Consider the following 13,827-nt stretch of genomic DNA (forward strand, 5'->3'; position numbering starts at 1 on the left):
TGTGTGTGTGTGTGTGTGTGTGTGTGTGTGTGTGTGTGTGTGTGTGTGTGTGCATGAATCTAAAGCTTGGAGTTAAGCACTAGACTAGAGCTTCCGTGAGAAGGCTGAATAGCTAGCTCTCTATTGTTTACGTCCCCGATTTTCTCTGACTCAACACAATAGCTGACATGTCACTCTGTTATTCTTTCTCTGCTCCTAAAGGACCCTACCAAGACACCAAGAGAACATGGCGTGATATTTATCAAGCTTGCCATAAACCTTTCACCCTGAACAAAATAATACAAAGTGCTGCATTTAGATTATTTAACTTGATTTAAATGTAAATGGAAGAATAAATGGTGAATGTTTTACTGTCCTGTTTTAAAAAACGTAAAAAAAACAACGTAAATATAACTGAGATGAATTCAGTGATTCCTTCTCTTTTCTTTAAAATGACTGGTAAATAACACTTGCTTAGGCTTCCCATAGTGCAGTTTCCTCACCTTAGCATCAGCCATAATTAAATCTTAATAGTCTGTCTCATGCCCTACTTTCTGTGCCATTTGTGCACTGGATTCACTGCCTCAGCAAAAGGAGAGCAGACAAAATATGAATCTCATCAGAATAGAAATGACAAAAGAACAAGTAATGTCAACTGCCACATATTTTACATCAGTTTCAGCAGCATTCAAATTCAGCTGAATAGCTGCAGGCAGAAATATGCTGCTTTTCGAGAGATCTGACATTTTGACTAGTGAAAACTTGGGAAATCAACAACAAAATTCAAAATTTAACCTCAATTCTCCTTGTTTTAGTTCAGATTCAGTTGAATAGACTGAAATAACATCACATTTATTTGCCTAGTACAGATACACAATGCACAAAAATGCTACAAAAACATGGCAACAAAGCATTGAGTAAATCAGAAGAATCTCACGTCCACCAGCAGCAAAAAAAAAACATTTAAATTATCCCCACATTCATGATTCACAAAAGCTAACATCTCACGCAAACCTCATCAGAAATTCAACACCGTTGGCAAATAAAATATTTTGCATTTTAGCATTATTTTAAAAATGGAGTGGCTCTATTTTCTCAATCTGAAACTTACATAGTTCCGACTGTTCATTACATGCATTATTCAGTGTTCAATGTGGGCAAGAGTAAAAATCTTGACTTTGGAAGCTTTCCAGAATACACCTCACTTACAGTGCTCAGGTTCCTCTTGTGTATTTAAAATAATCAGTTCCTTAAAACAGCTGCATCATAAGTCAGCCTTTAATGACACTGCCTGTTTTGACTAAAGCAGGACGATAAAATGATCTTGATAATTTTCCGGGGAAAGAAAACCCTCCATAACAATGATGATAACAGACGAGTAATTTACAAGAAAAAAACCCACAGTTTTGAATGTGGGTTAGCCCTAATTTGCTGATTACACTATCAGACTACAAGAGGGAAATGTAGATGACACGTGCAGGGCCAAATAAAGGGTAAAAAATAATTTTTAAACTAAAAATACAAAGCCAGTCTCAAGGCGACACAAAGACTTCTAAGATTGGTAAATTGCGGTTAAGAGAGGCCCTGAAACAAATCAACAATATGTCTTCACCACCATTTTAACAGGTAGTTGTACTCCTCACTAACTATAGAAACACCAACGTACTAACGCTATCTTTGCCTTTTCAGTCATAGCGGAATCGTACCTGTGACGGGAATTGGACAAATCACTTTATCATTAACCTTTTCCGTGACAAACGATTTGTTTATCCAAGTGAAAAAAATCCAATAAATGACACTTTTACCCATTAAGGTATGTGACTTCATTAGGACAAAAGACAAAGACGCTGTATGCTCATAAAGACATTTAAATTTATTCAAATGCGCTTTGATTACAGCCAAAGAAAAGGATATAAGCTTCTGGATGTTCAGAGTCATTTTAGTTTTCTTTCTTTGCATCTACTGAATACATTTTCATGACCTTTCTGAGTTTACTAATCAGTCTGTTGCAGGTGAACTATGTGCTCATTTACTATTGTGCCCACCAACAATTCTTTTCCTCTCTCTCACAGAAGAATGCTGCATTTAAGCTACAAATGACTTCCTAAACCAGCTGTAGCGGCCACATTTCCTCTTGTTCTTTAAAATCTTACCCAGCGTGCCATAGTTGTTCCTCATAGTCACCAGTGTCATGTCCTTGAGAACATGGAAGTGATTATTTTCCCACAAGACAGACTGAATGTGTACGCAAGATCAATGATGTGTCACCATTACACGCTACAATTTACAAAACTGTACCTTTAAGTTTTATAGTTTTAAATTAGTCAACTTTAAAAGCCATCAGTCTTTACAAATTGTGTTTACAGCAGAAAATTTAAACAGAAATATCTAAAAACAAACTTCAGTCTTTTTAATCAGTAAGCATGCTGCTAATCCTACCTAGATTGCGCAACATTTATCACTTTACAAGAACAAAAGGAAAAAAGTGAGTAGAAAAGAAATTTGTATAGTTTAACAATCAAACATTCAGTACGGCAATATTGTACACTTGTTTAGAGACTGAAACAAAAATAGGAAAGATTACAATATTTGGCATTGCTACGCAGATTACAGTATTTAAAGACAACATGTGAATCTATCTACCACCACAATACTTCATACTCACAACGCACAGAGGGGAAACACTTGAGGGAAGTGCAGCTAATAAAGAAATGAGCAAAGGGGAAAGCTTCAGTAGCACCCTTGCTGGAAAATCTTAAACAGTCCAAATTCAACCAATGGTCGCATCCTGACATATCTGTAAACTCTCATACACAACAAGCACACATGAATGAATAAATGCAAAAGAAAAAAATAAATAAAATAAAAAATTGTTTAAATTGTTCTCAGTCATGTTTTCACTCCTGGTTAATTTTGATTGTACAGAACAGATAAACAATGACAAAAGTGAACTTGTGAAATATAAGTATAATTTGCAAATATATTTCAGGTTACTCCGCAGTGAATGTGGACCTGACATTTTCATTTCTGTACATGCGTACAATTGACAATTTGTGCCTTCCAAAAACAGCCAAGTGTTAATAAACAGAGCCCTCTCTAGCTGTTAGAGGAAATCATTTCCCAACAGTTTAAAATCGTGTTTCTATCAAGGCAACGATATATCTCAGTAGTCTGAGAAACAGTCATATTCATGCACACAAGGCATCGCCGACCCACCGCAAACTTTGAGTAAAATCCACTAGCATTGATCTTTTATACACTAGAGAAAAGTGGAAAAATATCCACGAATACCTACTGAACTCTCTTTGGTAGTTTAAATAAAATGTATAAAGCTCGAATTTCTCTAGCTAACCAAACGCATAAAAGAAGACTCCATAGCTCATCGCAAAAGTAATTCCTCGCAAATTTAGAGCTTAGGACGGTATGCACACAACCAGTCCCTCTTCTTGTTGCCGCACAGAGGTAAGCCTGCTGGCAGAGTGAATGGGCTATTTGTCTGTTCTGATTGCATGTGATCCCTGTTCGTTTGCGTACACGTGTACTAGATCCCAAATGCAGGCACAGTAATGCAGTCGCAGTCACAACACAGCAAACATCTAAGATTGTACTAAACAAAACAAAAAAAAGGAATCATTTGAGATTGTTACAAATATCTGACTCAGGATGTCATAGGATTGTTTCTCCTACCAATCCAAAAGATAAGGGGTAAGGCTCACAGTTGAATGGTTATTCATATGAATGCTAATGTAAATGCTCTTGGACAGTAACTGTGGGTGAGGCTCGGAGCACTGAAAATTTTTGACTGGTCAAGTACTTCTGGCATTTCAGTCAGACGGTCTCGCAATCATAAAAATCTTTAAAGAACAATAGTCATTAGGAACAGCCCAAAGAAAATGTTCAGTTCCTTAAAAAAAGTTAATAAGTTTAGGCTTTTGTGGTTGAAAATATAGTTGTGTTTTTTTTTCTTTGCTTCTTTGTTTTTCCTCTAACCAACACGAAAAATCTCTTAAAAAATAAATAAAATTAGCCCAAAGATGTACCAATAATCAATATAAAATAAGTGCAATAATACATCCTTCCTCGGCCTTTCAGTGCCCCAGAAACACAAAATCACATTTGCTACATAATCATAACAAAGGTGCAATGACATATTACTTGAAAGAGATATTCACTAATCATTACATCTGCATTTTTCAGGTTAACAGTCATATGCCAAAGCTGGTTACCATACTATATTACAAAGAAAATGGATGTAGTGTGCAAACTCACAAATCATTTAAAGACATTTGTGAGCAACATCAATAAATAGGTTAATCTAAAATTCAAAGTCGGTAAATCTAGGTGGGTCTACACCTACCTACTCCTTCAGCGACAAGAGACAACAAATATTTAAAGAAAAAAAGTTGCATCATTTTTCATATTTAACACTGATTTATGGTATGAGGACTGAAAACCATAATTAACGAGCTGGTTGTTATCAGTTAGCTTCAGTACATCGATCCTTAATCACAGAAGTCACTTGTTCTGTTTGCATTCATCTATCCTGCGCTTCATTCAGTATTACTTATGTGACGATGATCTGGCAAATGAAGTGAAATCACTTTATTTCAGAAACGGCACATTTAGTTTTTCAACACAGTTTCGGTAAGGGTTTTTGTTATAACAATTTAAGGATTCACTTAAAAAAGGAACACTGGTAGATAAACCTTTTGTTCATCCTCAAGTTACTTTACGTCTACGGCTCTCATATACTTTTTTTTTCCTTATTTCAACCCCCCTCCACCTATCATGCCTGTCCTTGACCATTTTAAAACATCATGAAGAGCCACTTTTTTTTTTTTCTCATAGATTTACTCTCGACTTATTCTACTTGCCAGCTGTGGCTTGTGCAGAGAGGATGCTTGTCTAACTTCCAAATGCAACAGAAACAGCATAGGCTATTCAACGCCTTGTTCCATCTCTTTACAGCACATTTTAGCAGCATTTTAACAGCCATCACTTCAGCCGTTTCTTACGTGTCCAAATGCCAATTTGGCAAAAGTATTTACCCTACACGTGACATGTTGTACCAGTTCTCATCTCCCCATGACCATATCCCCACCCCTTTTCAGCAGAACCAAAAAAAGCCTTTTTGGTGTTCCTAACCCCATAGTTGCTGCCGCTGCGCTGCAAACAGAAAGAGCAGAGACGTTTGAGGCCCTTCCTGAAGGCAGAGTTGGAGAGGCTGTAAATGAGGCAGTTACAGAAGCTGTTACTAATAGCCAGCCATGTGGTAAGGAATGATGCTGCAGGGTGGTGGTAGATCCCTCCACTCTCCAACAGAAAGTAGAGGATGTAGGGCAACCAAAGGATATAAAACACACTAGTAATGCGAAACAACACCATAGCATAACGTCTGTCTGGGTATGCTGATGTGGACTGCTGATACTGGGGTTGGGACAAGTGGGGTAACTGTCCTTGCTCTACTGCACTGTTGTCCTTGACCACAGAGCCAACTGCGATTCTTGGGCCCTGCAGTTGCTGAGGTCCATAACGTGCATGGCGCTCGCTGATCTCTCGGGTGTGCTGTCGGCAGATCTTGAAGATGTTTGCGTAAGTGAAACAGACAGTTAGAGCAGCTGGAGCGTAGAGCAGCGTAACAATGAAGGTTGTGAAAGCCCGACTTGTCCTCCATTCCACTGCGCACCACTCCACAACATCGCCATGATAACCAGGTTTCCCCCATCCAAGAAAAGATGGGAGAAACACCAGAGCAGAGTAAAGCCATATCAACACAATACAGCAGCGCACTCGACAAGGTGTCACTAGGGATGCATAAGTCAGAGGCCGTGTGATGGCGATGTAGCGGTCTACACTCACGCATGCTAAAGACACCATTGAAACTGACTTTAAAACAGATACCATGTACCCGAACACCTGACAGGTGAGTTTGGGATCGAAGCTCTGAAGATGATGCAGTAGGGACAGGGAGGGGAAAAGGCAGCTGACTCCCACCAGCAGATCGGCATATGCCATAGTCTGGATGAAAGCACTGGTGGTGTGCTGGCTGAGCAGAGGGGCACAGTGAAACACAAAAATCACCACTAGGTTACCAGAAATAATGAGAACAGTCAGGAGAAGTATGATCGAAACTTCAAGGAGGCAGGTCGTGAAAATCTGGGAATAGCCTATCTCAAGTAAGCAAAAGGGAGCAGATGAGTTTGAGAAGTCAGCAGAGCTCTGGTTCAGTGGATCCAGCGAGGAATTCATCATCTTGGGCAGAAATATCTGTCCGAAGGGCTCTTCAAGGATACAGTAAATCCTAGAAGCCACTACTTTGCCCGGTCGCTGGGTAGAGCTCACAGAAGCTGTATGGTTTCAGTCCAAATGCAGTGCTCCATAATGAGACTGCTGGCGTTTATCATTTCAAATGAATGAAAGACTGAAAGACCATAAAAAGGTGAGAAAGTCCCCAGGAATTGTCTTCAGAGCAGGCTGTTAAGGTTTCCAAATGATGCAATACGGGTCCTTTTCTTTTTCCTGTTTCGGTACTGCAAAATTCCCAGTTGAAGGCACAAAGAAGAGCAAAGAGACAAAAATTTGACTTTTAAGGAATTCCAGTCCGACTTGCTTGAAATGCCTCCCTTCCCTATATAGTCTGAGATGTCATCAACATCTGCTGCAGCTGCAGAAATCCCAGACTGAATCTCTCTCTTTTCTGTCTACAGTCCACAGAGTCACAGACACAGCTTCCAGTGAGGAGACATTATTGTTTAATGTGCTGCATACATAATTTACATGAAAGATTAAGCATCATTTTTATTCAGTCCATTAACTTGCTTGTCTTTCCTCTTCCCCCCCGTTTCTTATCCTCCAGCTCTGATTTCTTGCTGCTGTTTCCGCCTCTCTGCTTGCTCTTGCCTCAGTTTCTGTCTAGTCCTTCGCAGAAAGATCACAGCAGAATGCCTTGAGCTGTGAGGTTGAAGAAGGTGTGCGAGGTGACCGGTATTCAAAATGCACGCACGCCCACCTCAGCTGGGAAGGGCATCACCTTTGTCTGTAGTGGAAATCAGGCAGGCAGGCAGGCAGGCTGGGAGAACCCCCAGTGTTCATTTATTCTCCTTTGCTGTCTCTTTCTCACACTACTCGCTCTCTCTGCCTCTCTCTACAGAAACAGTGGCACTGAGGCACCACCCCCTTCCCAGTGGTTCCAACCAATGATCAACTGCAAAGACACGAGGCTGCCCTCCTTCCACCACCCTCCCACTCCTCCCCGTTCTTTTTTTTTTTCCTTGGTGCCAGTGTTTCTCATAATCACCCCAAGACTTAAACATGATGTTTCACACTGCTAAAATTAGAAACATTCATTGTAACACAGAACTTGTGAATTTGACTTTTAAAATCTCTCATCCCCCCACAAACACAGGCAATCAGGCAGCAAGAATCTGCCCAGTCTCTTTCTAGACCCCAGTACACAGCATTTGTAAGTAAAGCGCTGCTGAAAACAATAACCACATGTTTTAGTACAGCTTACAGGAAATATTTCTATTATTAATCTTGGAGCAATCCACACAGGGAAAAAACAAATAAAGAACCAACAGCCCCACCACAGCTTTAGATTTCAATAGGCCAATAGATGCACAACCCTGTACACAAGTTAAACCAGGTGTTAAATATATGGGTTTAAAATCTGCATGTAACACTACTCAACAGGGGACAACTCAAATTCAGAAAAGAAGGCCAAACTCAAATGTTATTGTCTCTCATCAAATGTTTATATCTGCATTATACACAATAATATAATATTAATGCACAACACAAATAAATCACCTTCTCCCAAAAATCACATGATTCAACACAAGACTACCAAAGTGGTTGCAAAAACAAAGCAGACAAACAAAAAACAAATTTTAGTTTTAAACTTTTGTGAACTCTGTAACAACTAAGCTTCAAAATAAGCTTCAGCTGCCATACAGATGCAGTTCCTGCCTTTACAGCCAAGACGCAAACGTGGCTATAAAAGACACGTAATTATTTCCTTACACCAAACTAACAATAAGTCATGATTAAGAGGTTTCTAAAGAAATTTTGAGTTCCAAGAGACACAACTGGCAACATCATGTGGACATTAAAAATGGAATGGCAGTCAAATAGGAATTAGTATTAGCACTGGTTTTAACAAGTGGGGACCGCAATGATCCCCAATGGACCTCCAAGTCAACTAAAGCTCAGAAACTTTTCCACAGGAAGCCGAGGGCTCACAAGACATTCCTGATAACATGCTGAAATTAAAGGTCATCGGTCAAATCTAATCATTCTGAAATACTGACTTTCATAGCTAAATTATTCTGCTTCTGATGATTGTTAGAAATAATTAAGACTGAGTGTTATCAGTAAGCTTAACATTATATTATTACTTTTATTTCTGACTACAATCATTCTGATTAAAAAGGGAATCCTACGTAAGAAGGTTGTTTCAGATTTGATGTCCAAGTTTTACTGTCTCAAAAACAAGAAAAAGGGGGCTTATCAGTACATTGAAATTCAAATTTTACCGTTTTGTTTAACAATGGTGTTCATTTGCACTAAATAACTGAACAATGACAGTGTAATGTTAAAATGTCATACAATTTCTATAAAAAAATAACACCTTTACAATATTGCTATGTTAGCAAAACAACATGTTCCTTTAAGTATTTATGTGACGTATATAATGGCAATGGCATTTTTTATAGAGCACATTTCATTATACTTCAATTCAATGCACTGAACGCAGAAGATTAAAACATCCGTGTAGGTTTATAATGATAACAGGTCAGCAGGCAGCTTGTTCCAATGAACAGGTCCATGGGAACTTAAAGCACCATCAGCACACTTAGATCTAATTCTGGGGACAGTTACAAGTTTTGCACCTGATGACCTGAGAGATCTGACTGGGTTACAGACACTGAGCAAGTCAAAGATTATAAGGGTAATTCTGTAACAAACTGGGAATCTGTGCAGTGACTTCAGTACAGGAGTAATATGTTCAAATTTCCATGTAACTGTAAGGACACTGGGCTGATGCATTCTGAGTGAATTGTCCTACTGATAATTTGGATAATCCTTCAAATACAAATAATACAACAATAAAATAATCTAAAATAATGAGATCTAAATTGAGATCACTGTCTAAAATACTGTCAAGGTTTCAGAGACTCTATTCAGCTCTAAAAAGTTTCAAGACATCCAACAGTTTATGTCATCAATGCAACTTATCAGTTTATGAACAGAGGTAAGATCATCATGTTTGTGATCTGCATAAGGATGATTGGCTATACTATGATTGTTTAATTTCAAGAGTCAATCATTATCTGTGGCTATTAAGGCAGGGAGGAAGCGAAGGAAGTACTAAACATCTACACTGCTACATGGCACCAACTTAATTTCTCATGACATTCTCAGGTTGGTTTAATACCTTCCATATTTCTGAATGTTTGCACTTTTAGTAAAACTTTGTCAGTGAACTTGTTTGTGTCCTGATTCTGTATACATGAGCAGCGAGTTATTTTAAACCACATAATGTGAGGATTAAATTGAATTACTCAATATAGAGCACTAAATTTAGCAGCTTCATTACGTAGTAATTACTGTCATATCTAGCCCAGCACTGTCAACATCCTACTCCTAATGACTGTCTGAAGACTGCAGAGTGTGCCTCGTGGTGGGCAATTTGGTGTAGCGTGATGGAGACCCAAACATACCCACACAGTCACACACACGCACACCAGCCTGCACCTTTCTCCCCCGCAATCCAGACACACTCCCATGCTTTCACGCACCTCTTCTGCTCAACACACGAGGAGCTAAAAATAGACGACAGTAGGACTAAGGGGCTGGAAGGAGGAGTGGAAGGGGAGGAAAAATGAGCATGGAAGTCAAAAGAAAAACAAAGCTTAATAAAGAGAGAGGAGGACGAGCTGGAGGAGAAAGATACGCAAAGCAGCAAGAAGCTAAGAGCTAAAATATGAGTACAGTGTGCTGTCCCGTGGTCTGCAAGCTCTGCACATGTTAGCCCTGTTAGCCGTCCATATGATGCTTCCCTGCTTAGCATCCGCTCAAGGTCAGGTGTTCAGCAGCTGACACACACCTGACAACAATAAAACACCAAAAAACTGCAGTACAGTCTGATACCTAAGGCCAGGGAAGGAAAAAATGGACAACAACAACAATCAACAATGATAAAAACGATAAAGAACACATTACTGATAGTATACTTTGCTTAGATGATCTCATAATCATTTGTATTTGTTTGTATTGCAGGGTTTTCCTTCATATAGGAATTTTCCCACTTATAAATCATGATGAAGGAAAAAAACAACTGAAACAAATAGAGACCACACAACAATCAGCAATCCAAACTCAATATAAAATCCATCTTTAACCTGTTCTTTGTCCTCATCATTTCAGCAGGTGTTTGTGGGGGTCCAGTAAGTGCATTTCACTATTCTCAATGGTAGATTTTTAAAACCAACGGGGTTCGCATTAAATCTAAAAAAAAAAACAGTGCAGTCTGTCCAGATCAATTTGGCTGTCAACATTAAGCACCTCCAGCATCCAAAAAAACAAACAAAAAAAAAAACCCAAAACCAAAAAAAAAACAAGTTTTCCAGCCTCAGGTCGTTCACTTGGCTCCCAGTCCAGACGTTTTTGCTGTAAAGCTTTCCTTGTGACACCCATTCAGAGCAGTCCCTTATCATCCTTCTCATCTCTGCTGCCCTGCCTCTCCAGGTTACAAAGAAACTCAGACTTACCATGAACTGCTTTGAGTATGATACCAATTTCTCCACTTTTATCGACCCCTGGGCTCTATTCTACGTTTTTGATGTAGTTGTTAACTCACTGAGCTACACTGTTAGCACCAGTGTTGGTCAAGTTACTTGAAAAAAGTAATCAGTAACTAATTACTGATTACTTCCCAAAAAAAATAATCCCGTTACTTTACTGATTACTTATTTTCAAAAGTAATTAATTACTTAGTTACTTAGTTACTTTTTAAAAACACGATTTACAACCTGAATAGGTGATAAAGCATAGATCTTTCAGCCCAATTCTACTTTTTCTGCATAATCCATCATACAAAATGTAATCAAATGGAAAAGTCTCTTTTTATAAACTTGTTTTATAGTTTTAATCTTTTAACTTTATGCATCAAGCAAAAATTTAATTATATGCAACATTCTCTGACTTGAAGAAATTTAGTTTAACATTTAAACCTATTTTCTCACATTCCAGCACATAAAATAAAATATTTTTTGTGTTTACACTCACTCTTTCAAATAGATGCAAGTAAAACACAGCAGAAAATAAATAAAGTCAAAGACTCAGCGGTCCTGTTGCTCTATTTTCACCTGTAAAGCAGGACGTGGGTAGGCGGAGGTTTACCCTGGTGCAGGTGTGCCGCGGTCAGTTGAAGAATCCGCGAGTTTCTCTGTGAATTTCCCATTACGTCGTAGCGCACTCGGGTGCTTGTTTAGGGGTTTTTTTCGCTGTAAAAAGAAGTTTTCTTCCCACGCACAACGGACACTAATGTTTTTGTCACTTTTTATGGAATCAAACTTAAAGTAAGGTCAGTACTTCCACGCTTTAAACGCTGCACGCTCATACTCTCTCCCACAATCGATATGTGATCCATTGTTGATCTCTGGTTAGCACACAAGTTTGTTAGGTTTAACTACTTCGTCATTTTGTTTTGTTTTTTTCTTTCTTCTTGCTCATCTTGCCATGAGCCATTCCATACCAGACAAAACCCAGTATTGCTGTAGGAAGCTCGAGTTAATTGTGAAATTAACAGGTAATCATGCTAGTGCTTAGGGCAGCTTATTTCTTTAAAAGAAAGACCACCACTGCCATAGTCTTTGCTGGTAAGCACTTGTGTAGCCAGTAGATTTCAAGGCCAAGATTTTCATTTTTGTCCACCAGTCATTGTTCAGGAATCCAGATACATTAAACAGAAAAAACAAATAAAATCTAAATCGACAAGCTAAGGGTTTCAAGATTTCATTTCAGCAGATGCCCAGCTTTTTGTAATCTCTGCACAGAATCTTCACCTACACGCAGCCAAAGCCTGCTCAAACATGACTGGCCAACAGCACTAGGAATACAAACTGACTAGAGACAAAAAGTTTCTGGTACCAAACATTGTGAGCTGTGATACATATTCATATGCAAAATCTGTTTACAGAGATTATCTAACTATCTAACCAAAAGGTGTCCAAAGGGAAAAGAGCTAACTGATAAAAGCACAAGGCAAAAGAAGAATATCTACACATTAGTGCAAAAACAAAAATAGATTCAACAAAAACCAGAACAGCACTGAAATGCTTTAATCTGACTTTCTTAACCTTCTGGGATTGGCTATGTAAGTATTTCAGTTTCTGCCTTCAAGAAGTCTGAACAGCATAAACCTATGGCACGGATGTGTATACAGTCACACAGAAAAAAGGAGAAAGATATGCTAGGATGACAAGACAGCAGGAGAGGAAAGAGAAAAAGGCATGATGACAATGTGATAAATCACAAACGAGCACTCAGACAAAGAAAAGCAATGAGATGCACGACTTGACATGAACACAAATGGGCGCAGGTAGAAGCCAGAGAGTGTCAGAGTCAGGTGTAAACAAATACAAATAATTATAAAGACACAAAGACAAAGAGGCAGGGAGACAGGTCATTATGTGGGTCAAGCAGACACATTCAGGCAGACAGGTAGTTAGAAGTGATTGCTTGGCTCCCCACAGGAGGCTGGTGCGGCAGGTCTGAGGATCACTTTGAGTCTACACTGCACACATAATTGTGTCACACAAAGTGTGCCCTTTTGCTTGGAGCAAACTTTCAACTATTTTGCCCACCTAGCCTAGGCAAATGAGACTGAAACATGCTTAAATACAATCCAGTAACACCATTATGAACCATGCATGCACTAGTCATATATGCTGGGCAGCCACTTTGTTGGCACATGTACACTGCTTGCGTTAGCATTTTTAGCCAAGTTATGCCTATTTCTCTTTACGACCTTTCCTCCAAATTCCATTCACAACAACATAATAAACTGCTACTTATAATCCATTTAGTCAACGTATCTGCTTGTGCTGCATTCCAATTTATTGTTGCAACATTAAATAGTTTCTTGCGATCTAAAATAAACAAATACTTATAACTTATGTTATCCCTTGTTGTGATCTGATGTCCACATTACTGTTATCAAGATAAATAGTCTTTGAAAAAAATGCTAAAACCACTATTTCACTATTTAAACTGAAATAGATTATTTACCATAAGGTCCTTTACTTACTATATGAAATGAAAAATACAATAAAAACATGTCACACTATGATACGGTGACAATGTTTCTGTGACGCGCTGTAACAACAACTCGTTGTCTGCCAGTATACGTCACGTTGCCTTTCGTAACATCCTCCTGATTAAAATCATCTGCCAGTGAACCTGAGTGCTGCTAAACCCAATTATTTGTTTTCCAAACGTAGTTAACTCCATCAGTGATTGGATTCTACTCACTATAATTTATGGAACTAATGCAAAATATGATGAGTTTATTGGGCCCTTGTGGAGTGCTAACCAACCCTCATATGGAGGAAATTCATTGGACCTCATTGTGAAAGTAACAGGGCAAATTTCTAACTATAATTTCTCCTTCCGTCAATACCCCGCTTTCAGTTAACGTGGATGAACACCAAGTACAGATAGGGTTAGAGAACAAAAGATGGAACCAGCAAGGACATGCAACAAAGCACAAAGAGATACACATAAACATAGGCTGGAAAGTGAACACACTGAGAAAATTAAGAGCTGGCACATGGTATGTGTAAA

General features: G+C 38.7%; 2 protein-coding genes across 3 annotated transcripts in view; both read right to left on the minus strand.

Annotated features, from left to right (window-relative positions):
- The window catches only part of LOC102293409 (rab GTPase-activating protein 1), an 83,418-nt gene that overhangs the window by 38,501 nt on the left and 31,090 nt on the right, over positions 1–13,827 (minus strand). The gene's annotated exons all lie outside the window — the stretch shown is intronic.
- On the minus strand, positions 22–10,952 carry LOC102293108 (probable G-protein coupled receptor 21). Its single transcript, XM_014336650.2, has one exon. The coding sequence runs from the start codon at positions 6,229–6,231 to the stop codon at positions 5,029–5,031; it is 1,203 nt and encodes a 400-aa protein (XP_014192136.1). The 5' UTR covers positions 6,232–10,952; the 3' UTR covers positions 22–5,028.

The sequence above is a fragment of the Haplochromis burtoni genome, unplaced genomic scaffold (assembly GCF_018398535.1).
Source record: "Haplochromis burtoni strain Fernald_Lab_line unplaced genomic scaffold, NCSU_Asbu1 Contig_151, whole genome shotgun sequence".
Lineage (NCBI taxonomy): Eukaryota > Metazoa > Chordata > Actinopteri > Cichliformes > Cichlidae > Haplochromis > Haplochromis burtoni.

Bases quoted from the DNA above. Each gene is read 5' to 3' on its own strand.
- LOC102293108 (XM_014336650.2), bottom strand. From the start codon at position 6,231: ATGATGAATTCCTCGCTGGATCCACTGAACCAGAGCTCTGCTGACTTC.